The sequence below is a fragment of the Rana temporaria genome, chromosome 7, assembly GCF_905171775.1.
Source record: "Rana temporaria chromosome 7, aRanTem1.1, whole genome shotgun sequence".
Classification (NCBI taxonomy): domain Eukaryota; kingdom Metazoa; phylum Chordata; class Amphibia; order Anura; family Ranidae; genus Rana; species Rana temporaria.
The window spans coordinates 176,558,316-176,570,420 of record NC_053495.1 but is presented as its reverse complement, the minus strand read 5'-3'; the positions used below and the strand labels follow the sequence as shown (position 1 = coordinate 176,570,420).

The following is a 12,105-nucleotide window of genomic DNA, read 5'->3' as shown; positions in this document are numbered from 1 at the left end:
GTGCCAGGTGGCCCGGACCCCCGTGTCTCATGGGCACTGGATTGCTGGTTGAGCTTCGGGAGATTTTATCTGGATCATGTGTAAAATATAGCCCTACATGTAAGTACTCCAGGCATAGAGGTTAATACATGCAGTGACTAGTGGATGGGAAGGAGAGGTCCAGGACTGCCATCCATACACATGAACCGAATGTGGGTTTAAGCTGAACACTTGCGCATTTCGTTGACTTACAAAGCCTTACCCTGAGCTAAAACAACACCCTTGTTTATTCAACCAGTGGAAGAGCTTCATTAACCAGTAGAGTTTCTTTGTCAAGTAGTGGTTGCATTTGGTTGTTTAATAAAATCACAGATCACATTCTGACATAATGACTGTAATGGGCAGGGCCTCAGCCAGGAAAGCAAGATTTAAACTGGAGGCCATGGACATCGGATTGAGGTAAATATGCATCTGTTGAGGGGGGTGGGTGTGATAGGTTAGGTCAAGGGAAAGGGGCCAAAAAGTATAAATACACTTTGTTTTAAAGTGCCCTTATTTATGAATTAGGAATGATTTATCAAACAAGGCTCATTGTGGTTAATGCATCTCTCCATTTCACCAGAGGACAAAGTGAATACAGCTATGCACACTTCACTGGGTACCACAGTATTACTTTACACCTCAAGTCCTATTTATATAATACAGGATGCTTTGAGGAACCTGCAGTGTCCCTCATGCCCTGTACACACGATCGGTTCGTCTGATGAAAACGGACCGATGGATTTTTTCATCAGATATCCGATGAAGCTGACTTTCATCAGTCTTGCCTACACACCATCGGTTAAAAATCTGATCGTGTCCAACGCGGTGACGTAAAGCACAACGACGTGCAGAGAAAAATGAAGTTCAATGCTTCTGAGCATGCGTCGACTTGATTCTGAGCATGCGTGGATTTTTGACCGATGGATTTCCCCACAGACGATCGTTTTTTTCTATCGGTTTTTTAACCATAAGAAAAATTTAAAACAGGTTCTATTTTTTTTCACCGATTGGGAAAAAAAACGATGGGGCCCCCACACGATCGGTTCGTCCGATGAAAACGGTCCGTTTTCATCAGACAAACCGATCGTGTGTACAGGGCATCAGAGTTATCTGCTTAAAGCGGGGGTTCACCCAAAAAAAAAATGTATTTTACACACATTAGATCCAGCATAGTAAGGGCATTTACATTCGGCTTTTTTTTTTTGCTCTGTACATACCTTTATAATCTGTTTTTCTCCAGGGCTTCCGGGTTCCGATGACTGCAGGACTGGGCGTTCCTATCCTTTCGTTGGATGATTGACGGCTTGTGAAACAGGTGACCTGTCGCACAACGCGCGTCACCAGATGTCGGAAAATAGCCGAGCTGCAAGTCGGGACTATACGGCGCCTGCGCAGTCAGCTCTACAGGGCGGGCGCAGGCGCCGTATAGTGCGGACTCTTAGCTCGGGTATTTCCGGAAATCTGGTGACGCGCGTTGTGCGACAGGTCACCTGTTTCACAACCCGTCAATCATCCAACAAAAAGATAGGAACGCCCAGTCCCACAAGCATCGGAAGCCTGAGGCAGGGATAGGAACGCCCAGTCCCGGAGTCATCAGAACGCGGAAGCCCTGGACCAAATCAGAATATAAAGGTAAGTACGGAGAAAAAAAAAAAACTTGCCAAAAGTATATGCCCTTACTATGCTGCCTCTAGTGTTAAAAAATCGTTTTTAGGGTGAACCTCCACTTTAACTAGATATAGAGAAGTCCGAGATTGCAGGAGAGGCTGTTCATATGATTTTTGCACGGCTCTCCTTTTCCCAGCTTTTTATTTATTTATTTAAAATGTTTGCATGTATTTGCGTTCCCGAAGCAAGTGGAAAGCAATGCATATTTGTTAAATGCAGTGTAGATTTTTTTGAGGAATAATTTGCCTGCTGCTTTATAACTGGGGCCCTTTGAGTACTAGTATAAGATTAGAATACTTTATTTTGATCCTAGAACTTTGGGAAATAAATATATAACAGTCAGCCAACAAATATCTTAGGTTTGATTCAGCTATCCAAACTTTTTCTCCCCATTCGTAGCTGCCAACTCTTTAGCTCTTTCACATAAAAGTAGCTTGTGTTTTAGTCTTTACTGGTCTTTTAAGACGCCTTTTGAAACAACTGAAACCTCACTTGTCAGCAGCTCATTGGCGTCTCGAAATTCCAGAGCTGTCCACGCAGAGAACTTTCACAAGTGTAAAGCTCAAACTTTCTGTGTTTTGTGACTTTGGGAATTTGCTCTGTGATAAATGCTTCGCTTTCTTCGTGCTAAATGAATTCAAGCAATGACCATGAGATTTCTCGGTCGGAAACGGAAAAGTCATTTGTTACTTTCCAGGCAAGAAATGAATAATCTATAGCTGATTTGGCTTCAGAAGCTGTTCCATGTTAAGCGTTTGAGTCAAATCCACAATTAATAAATGTACTTCAGGGATTTATTATTAACTATTTGTGTGCTGTGGAAAAGTTAGCATTTTGAAAATGGAAAGTTTCAAAAGGTAAAGCTGTGATGAGAGCATTATGGGTTTACAATTTGAAAGTCACTGACCCTGAACAAGTACAGTGTCTTGAAAAAGTATTCATACCCCTTGAAATTTTCCACATTTTGTCATGTGGCAGCCAAAAACGTAAATGTATTTTATTGGTATTTTATGTGATAGACCAACACAAAGTGGCACATAATTGTAAAGTGGAAGGAAAATGATAAATGGTTTTCAATTTTTTTTTACAAATAAATATCTAAAAAGTGTGGCGTGCATTTGTATTCTGCCCATTTAGGCTTCTTTCACACTATGGATTGTATGTCCGTTTTATAATATCCGTATTACACCTATTAACGGACGTTTATTAACGGATTTAATAACGGATACATACGGATAAATATTTTACCATTCTTCCTTTATTGAAAACGGATAATGTTTATCCGTATATATCCGTATACATCCGTTATATCATTCCTTTCTAACGTCCGTTAATAAAAACCATTTCACCCTTTCTTGAAGTCCAGCTCCAGAAGTCTTTACTGAGCATGCTCAGTAAAATTAACGTCCGTTAACATAACGGACATTTACGGAGACATTTACTAACGTCCGTGCGCCATAGACTTCAATGTTAAAATATAACGGACGTTAATATATCCGTTACTTGCAACGGACAAAAAATGGACAAAAAATAGTGCAAGACCCGTCACATATTCCGTTATAACTAACGTCCGTACGTTAGAACGGACTATTACGGATCTTTACGGAACATAAAAAAATCCCATAGACTTTAATGATATTTTATAAAGGACGTATAACTTCCGTTTTTTAACATTATCTGATGGATTTTAATACGGATTATTAAAACGGATTTATTTTGTAGTGTGAAAAAGGCCTAACTCTGATACCCCTAACTAAAATCTAGTGGAACCAATTGCCTTCAGAAAATACAATAAAAAAAAAAAACTGCGCTAATCAACAAATTAAAAGCTAAAGGCAGCAGCTGGCGTGCGATACACAAATAGAACAAAAAGGAAAAAACAGAGCTGCGCCACAATAATTAGGTAAATAATAATAGCCGGTATTAGAGTGAATTAATAATCCTGTCCATAACATCAGCATAGAATGGTCAGTTGAATCCTCTAGTAGATTCACTCATGCAAATAATTCAAGGAAAGCCACACCACCAAAGTGACAGGTACAAACAACTGAAGTGATCCCTTCACCAGTAAATGAGGCCGCTTACCAGAAGGCAAGCAAACTGTGCGTTTGGCTATAGCCCAGCCACGGCCTTTGAATTCACAGGATCCTGGGGGAGAAGCAGCTCTCAGGAACTCGATATGAAACACTCTCCAAATTGCCCAGTATGGAAATAAGAAAAAAAGTGCACACAAAGGGGACTGCATACCCCTGCCTGTGAAGGGCTATTACGAAAACGTTAGGACTTATTCAGAGTGAGGCCTAGCCATGTGCTAATAGTGACAGGCACCTATGTTTGGACAGTGAAGTGAAGCAAGTGATATCAAGTAGTGTGCTGGTGGAGGAGATATGCAGAGGAAGAGACTATCAAATCTAGACTCAACCAACCTTTATTTCATTGAGAAGTATTCATTATCTGGGCATCCCATGTTCCTTTCCCCATCCAAGTTTAATCCCCTAAATAAAAACAACAAAAACAAGCAAGAGACTGTTCATTGTTTGGGAAAGTGTGCCAAAATGGATGTCTGACCAGCAGGGTGACGTGTGTGGACGCTAGAACATGTAGTGACCCCACGAGGGCACCGCTATATATATATATATATATATATATATATATATATATATATATATATATATATATATATACTGTATATATATAAAAGCTTCTCAGCATGTGTTCTTTAAAAAAAAACTTGTTTCTATGTATAATTATAAGTTTTACTGTAGCGCTGATATATCTCATCAGGTACACAGCAGTAAGCACAGTAGTAGCACTGAGAAGGGGGGACTGGGAAATTATGGCAAACACAACCAGATGGCCTTTCCATTGTAGGCAATAGGCATAGTTTCCATAGTTTGTATGTTCTCCCTGTGCCTGTGAGGGTTTCTTCTGGGTACACCGGTTACCTCCCACACTCCAAATACATGCTGGTAGGTTAATTGGCTTCTGCCTAAATTTGCCCTAGTATGTGTGTCTATGCTTGTGAGGTAGGTACCTTAGATTAGAAGCTCCTTGAGGGCAAGGATTGATGTGAATGTACAATATATATGTCAAGCGTTGTGTAAATTGGCGGCATTATATAAGTACTTGTAATAAATGAAATGTTGAAGAACAACGTTTATTTTAACATACCTTTACACATATGTGTGATAAAAAGGTGGATTGCAAGGGATCACAGGTACTCTGTGTAAATTATATGGACTAGTCTACATGAATACTTAATAATATACCATGCCATCATCACGAAAAAATTTCATTCAGCTTTCTTTAACAAAAGAGCATTTTACAATTTAGCATTTTTCAAGCATTCACTACCCTTGAAGCTTGGACTGCATTATTAAAAAAAATACAGGTATAAAATTGCCAGCCAGCCAGCCAGGGTACTATAAATGAATAGAAGTACCTTGGATGAGATTACTTTATGGGTGGGTTGATCTCCAACGGATGGGATCCTAAATAGTTCTGGTGCAGCTGCACAGATGTTATTAGGAAGAGGAAAGCAGGATCATCAGTCTTCGTCTGTAGACAGTGCTGGCTCCTATTCTGAGGTACTTTAGGAACCTATATTGCACACCAATGTTTTGGGGGACTATTTATCATTGGGATCCATTATATCATTGCACTTCCAATAAATTGAGTGCTATTATCCCACTGGGAGCTCTATTATTCCATTGAACTGCTGAGTAGGGATAGATGAATCTGCCTGGGTTTGATTGGCCAAGGGTTCAACGAATCCTGTTTGGAATTTGGCAAACTTGAACTTACAGTGAATGCCATTGAAGTCTATTGGGAAGCGCATCCTGTTATTAAATTCCGATAATTTTTAGGGCTAATATGCAAATTACTGTAAAAAAGACATGTACCAATGCGAATAAAAGTATTTTATTTAATTACTGTAGAACGGGGCATGAAGCTTGAAGAGCATCATTGAAACTTCACAAAAACAAAATGCTTGGTGAATGCCTTGCTTAAAGTGTCACTAAAGGAAAAAAAATTTTTTGCGGAAATGACTGTTTATAGGGTATAGAGACAAAATAGTTAACTGATTCCTTTTAAAAATGATTAAAAATAGATAAAAAACAATCATATAATGTGCCTGCAGTGTAGTTTCGTTTTTGCTGTTTGCTGGTTCTCTGATGTACAGAGAGCCAATAAAGGGCAGTCAGCCAATAGAGAGCAGTGATACTTTGTCTAAAACTCCTCAGCACCAATCCAGTTTCGTTTTACACACAGTAATCACACCTCCTTGATTAGTCACCACCGTGAGAAATCTCCCAGTACTGTGGTGATCAGGAAACAGACAACCAGGAAGTGTCCAGAACAGAGAGGATTTACAGCAACATCAAAGCAAAAACGAACAATGAGGACATGAAACCAGGACTGCAGTAAGGTAAAGGAAGCTATTTAGATAAAAAAAAATCCTTTAGTGACCCTTTAAAGCTGTATCTGGTGATGCAGAACAGTCTCAACAGCATTGTATACTGGCAGAGCATATTTGGATGTGGAATGCAAAACTGTCCTGCAGCTGGCTATTTTCTAACTCTCATTAAGGCCCCTTTCACACTGGGGCGGTGGGTGCATCGGCGGTAAAGCGCTGCTATTTTTATCGGCGCTTTACCGTCAATTTCGGCCACTATTGGGGGCGAAAAAGGGTTAAACCCACCCGCAAAGCGCCGCTTTTCTGGCGGTATAGTCGCGGTGCCCATTCATTTCAATGGACATGAGCGAGTGAGTGAGTGAATAACTTATATAGCGCTACAAATTTCGAACTGAATCACCTCAAGGCGCTTGGCATCGATTTTCCTTCTATTTAGCCTTCAGAAAAGATGGGTCTTGATGGGTATACACACCGCTTCTTCACCGCTCCAAAGATGCTGATAGCGGGACTTTTTTTAGCGTCCTGCCAGCGCACCGCTCCAGTGTGAAAGCCCTCAGGCTTTCACACTGGAGTGTGAGGAGTGACTCTTTCAGGGCACTTTGCAGGCTCTATTTTTAGGATTATAACACCTGCAAAGCGCCCCAATGTGAAAGGGGTCTAAGAATTGGGAGACCACAGATGATACAGCTGTGTAAAATTGGTCACCAGCAAGACATTTTTATAGAGGGATAATGGACCAAAGTGTACTAGGATAGAAGAGTACAGGATGGTGTTTTACTACAGGAATTAAGAGACTACAGATGGCAAAGCAGTGTAAAATTGGCAAGCAGCAGGACAATTTAAAAAAAGCAACATTGCGCCTAAATTTACGCGAGACAAAGACCGCAGGCTGGGGCATCACTACAAAAATGTATATTCAGACAAGCAACATAGCAGTATATAACTGTCCAGAAGTAGGGCAGTTTTCATCAGGGATAGTTTACTAGACATCACAGTTAAAGGCTTCTTCTCCTACCTGTAGTTTCCCAGGTATACTCCATCTGGATTAAGCATAGGTGCAATTTTAAATATCAGGTGATCTCGAAGAACTCTGGCAATAGGATGCTGACTAACAAGGAAATCGATGATCCCTAAGGGAAAAAAATATGGAAAGCATGTCTATTACAATATGGTGGTTATGGTCATTTTTATTTCTTTTAAAAACAGCATATATTCTAAGTACCTTGGCATGCTCTTTTAGGATTGGTTCACACCTATGTATTAGATCCGTACATCTGCCTGTAATGTCCATTATGCAAGTTGGTGCTCTACATGGGCCGGGTACTAACGAGCAAACATGTACGATGAAACCGGTCCGTCGGACCGTTTTCACCGTACATGTCTGCCAGAGGGCTTCTGTACGATGGCTGTACTAACCATCGTACAGAAGTCCGCGCATAAACAATACGCGGGGCGTGTCCGCGTCGCCACCGCGACGATGACGCGGTGATGACGCGGCGATGTGAGCGGGCCTGCCATTTAAAGGCTTCCACGCATGCGTCGAAGTCATTCGACGCATGCGAGGGACGGCGGGCGCTCGGACATGTACGGTAGGTATGTACTGACGACCGTACATGTCCGAGCGGGAAGGATTCCAGCGGACGGTTTTAAAACACGTCCAGGAATATTTGTCTGCTGGGAAAAGGCCCGGCGGGCAAATGTTTGCTGGACCTCGGCCCGCTCGCGCCTACACACGACCGAACATGTATGCTGAAACTGGTCCGCGGACCAGTTTCAGCATACATGTTTGGTCGTGTGTACGGGGCCTTACTCTAAACGTACCCCAACGTACCTGCGCTGAAGCGCACCACAACGCACAGTAACACGCTACTGTTAACGCAACACACTGGATCATATATGTGATCCCAGCCTAAATGGCATATTTGATAAATTAAGATTATTGGAAAAGCAATTTATAACGTGGAAATCATATAATTGACATATAATAACAGTTACATAAAGATATCTTAAATATATCACCAATGTGATGTGGATAGTGTCAATAGAACTCAATAAAACACTCAGTGCCTTTAAAAGTTATTATAATAATCCATAAAGTGAACAAGTCCAAATTAAATCCAAGTAAGAATGTAATGTTCATCCACTTAAAGTGTTGTCCTTTCTACCAACATATAGATGCACAGCACACTCACCAGACTCTGTTGACCCCTATTACAAACATCAAACACAGCAATGCAGTATTTCCTGGAGTTCACAAGCTGGCCACCACACACCCAGATCCACAAATACTACACCATGAGAACTCTCTTCCCCCTCCCCTTTCACTTGTAAATCTATATGGCCTTGTACACACGATAGGATAGCCAGAGGACAATGGTCTGAAGGACTGTTGTCTTAGGTTAACCGATGAAGCTGACTGATAGTCTGTTGTGCGTACACACCATAGGTTAAATAACCGATCGTGTCAGAACGCGGTGACGTAAAACACAACAACGTGCTGGAAAAAATGAAGTTCAATGCTTCCAAGCATGCATCGACTTGATTCTGAGCATGCACAGGGTTTTAACCAATGCTTTTGCATACTAACGATCGGTTTTGACCTATCGGTTACCAGTCCATCGGTTAAATTTTAAAGCAAGTTCTTATTTTTTTGACAGAAGGTTAAATAACCTATGGGGCCTACACACGATCGGTTTGGACTGATGAAAACGGTCCTTTAGACCGTTCTCCTCTGGCGATCCTATCATGTGCACGAGGCCTATTGAGTGCCACATAGGGTGCTGAAATATCAGAATATTTTGGTGGATGCTAGCAGAAACCTGGATTTGGGTGTGTGGTGGGAGGTCTGTGAACTCCAGGAAATACTCCATTGCTGTGTTTGACTCCCTGTAATAGGGGTGAATGCGCTGTGCATCTATATGTTGGTGGAAAGGACAACACTTGCCTTCACTTATGGTGGATGAACATTACATTCTTACTTAGATTTAATTTGATTTGGATTATATTTAATTTGGACTTGTTCAAATTATTATAATAACTTGTAAAGGCACCAAATGTTTTAATGGGTTCTATTGACACTACCCACATCACATTGTTGGTATTATAAGAATATCTTTATGTTACTGTTATTATATGTCAGTTATCTTTTTCTTTACATTATAAATTGTGAGAGCGGTGTCCAATAATCAAATTTAACTGTTTGTAGGTTGTTGATGCTCCTTAAATCGGAGTTCCACCCAAAAGTGGAACTTCCGCTTTAAGCACTCCTCGCCCCCTACATGTCACATCATTTTTTTTGGGGGGGGAGTGGGGTCTTCGTTAGGAGTGGGACTTCCTGTCCCACTTCCTCCTTCCGCCTATGGGCCATCTAGGCGACTCCTCCTCTCCACTCAGTCGGCTCCTCCCTCTAGGCCATCTCCTAAGACACGTGACAGGTCCCAGAAGATAGCCTGTCCACTCCTATTGAGGGTACGGGCAGTTGAACAGAGTTTGCATAGCACTGTACAAAATAAAGGGAAACATTACAGTTACAATACAATTCAAGGCAAGTGGGTCAGGAAGGCCCTTCTTGTGAAAGCTTACAATCTTTAGAGCTGTGCAAAACCCCAGTGAGGACACAGATGTTACCCGTCACACCTAAATATCCTATCTTGGAGGTTTCCATTGTCCAACCAACTGAAAGCAGCATTCATTTTAGGATACCCATATAATTGTGTTGATGCACCATGTGTATGGTCTGGCAGCCCTAAAGACTATCTAAAGACCATTTTTATTTTAAATAGATTAAGGAATGGTGAAAAACCCCTGCTATCTGTCATATTCCTCTATATCTTTACTTTCTGTCTCAGCCACACAAGAGGTGAGGAACTACTCCAACGTGAGGAGAAATATACCTTTAGACAGTTGTCACCAAATCAAGTGTTGCCATTGAAAGATTTTCCCCAAATTCTTATTCAAGAGAGAACTCAAAAGTTTGGATTTTCTGTAAATTTCTGTACTGGTGACAATGGTCCCCAAGACAAATTGAAAGGTAGAAATTTGGCTAAGCTAAGATGCCATTGATTCCAAAAATATTTGGCTTTAGATAAAGTTTAAGAGCTCTCTAGGAATGTCAGTTGTGCTTTATAACAGCTGTATTTACAGTATACCTTTAGAAAGTCCACAAGAGGCTAAGGCCCCATACACACGGGAGAATTTATCCGCGAATACGGTCCAGCGGACCGTTTCCACGGATAAATCCTCTCAAAGATATCCGCTGATTTCGATGGGATGGAGTGTACACACCATCCCATTGAAATCCGCGCGGAAATCCTCTGGCGATGACGTGTCGCGCCGTCGCCGCGATTATGACGCGGCGACGGGCGCGACGCTGTCATATAAGGAATTCCACACATGCGTCAAATCATTACGACGCGTGCGGGGAATCCCTTTTGACGGATGGATCCGGTAAGTCTGTACAGACGAGCGGATCCATCCGTTGGAATGGATTCCAGCAGATGGATATGTTGTGCAGCACAACAAATATTCGATCTGCTGGAATCCATTCCAGAGGAGATTTCTCCGCGGAAAGAGATCCGCTGGCGTGTACACACCATAGAATCTATCCGCAGAAACCCATTTGCTGGGATTTATCTGCGGATGGATTCTATCGTGTGTATGGGGCCTAGGAGATGCAAGATATGAATATAAAGAGAACTTGGTAAAGTGACACCAGAGGCTCAGCTTTAAAACTTAGTTCATTTGTCACAGCTGATTTGGAAATCTCTCTGCTAATATCCTATCCCAGATAGCAAGGATAACTTGCCACAAATTTGTAGCAGTGTTGAACTGTAAAGCCCTGTACACACGATCGGTTTGTCTGATAAAAACGGACCGATGGACCGTTTTAATCGGACAAACTGATCGTGTGTGGGCCCCATCGGTTTGTTTTCCATCGGTGAAAAAAAAATAGAACATGTTGTTTTAAAAATTTTGCAATGGATAAAAAAACGATAGAAAAAAACGATCGTCTGTGTGGAAGTCCATCGGTCAAAAATCCATGCATGCTCAGAATCAAGTCAACGCATGCTCGGAAGCATTAAACTAAATTTTTCACAGCACGTCGTAGTGTTTTACGTCACCGCGTTGGACACGGTCGGATTTTTGACTGATGTGTGTAGGCAAGACTGATGAAAGTCAGCTTCATCGGATATCCGCCGAAAAAATCCATCGGATTCGATTCCATCAGATATCCGATCGTGTGTACAGGGCTTAAAGTCTGTTAAGTTTCTGCACATTTTTACTGGCAAGTTGTACACTTGCAGAGCACTTGAAGCACAAGTTCTAGTTGACCAATTTGTAACAAATTTGCGTGGCAAGTCTCTGGCAAAAGAAAAGTTGCAGTGGTGAGTCTACAGCAGGATCTTTCGCAAGTCTACAGCATGAAAAGTCAGGCACAGTGACCCCTTCAGTGGGATGACTATTGCACAACATAATTGAACCAAAGCTTGCAGCAGATGTGCAGAATGTTTGCAAAAAAAGTTAATCTGGAGTCATGAAATGTGGACTGCAATTGTGTAACAAACTTGTGAAACTTAGCAAGTCTAGCAATAGCTCAGCGAGTAATTTTCAAACTTGCAGCACAATTGCTTGCTATCTGGGATAGAGCTCTAAAATCCCAACAGTGAGATAGATATTCTGCTTCCCACTGCATACAAAAACAAGAAAAAAAATCTATTTTAGGTGCAACTTTTCTTTAAATGACCCGAATAAGATGTGAAGAGAAACCTAGTTCTGCAGAAAGTGTGAACACACCTCTAAATAATATAGACTCTGTTCTCCCAACATGTGTTGCTCAGTCAGTCAAGGCCATATCACATAGAGTATGTAATCAACTACGTACGTATCATTGCCCCTCATTACAGCAAGGTTACGAATTTGGCAGCTGGCGGCGCCCCTATAATATAATTTCCACAAAGCAGACCGAGAGATGCAGCAGATGCCCTAATTTATTAGTTGCT

The 12,105-nt window shown here is 41.5% G+C and overlaps 1 protein-coding gene across 1 annotated transcript in view; it reads right to left on the bottom strand.

The window, feature by feature from the left end:
- Window positions 1-12,105, bottom strand: part of AGBL4 (AGBL carboxypeptidase 4) — a 2,019,815-nt gene that overhangs the window by 417,203 nt on the left and 1,590,507 nt on the right. The window contains exon 7 of the mRNA XM_040360525.1: window positions 7,122-7,236. Coding sequence (XP_040216459.1) covers window positions 7,122-7,236 — 115 coding nt within the window. The remainder of the gene's footprint in view (window positions 1-7,121; window positions 7,237-12,105) is intronic.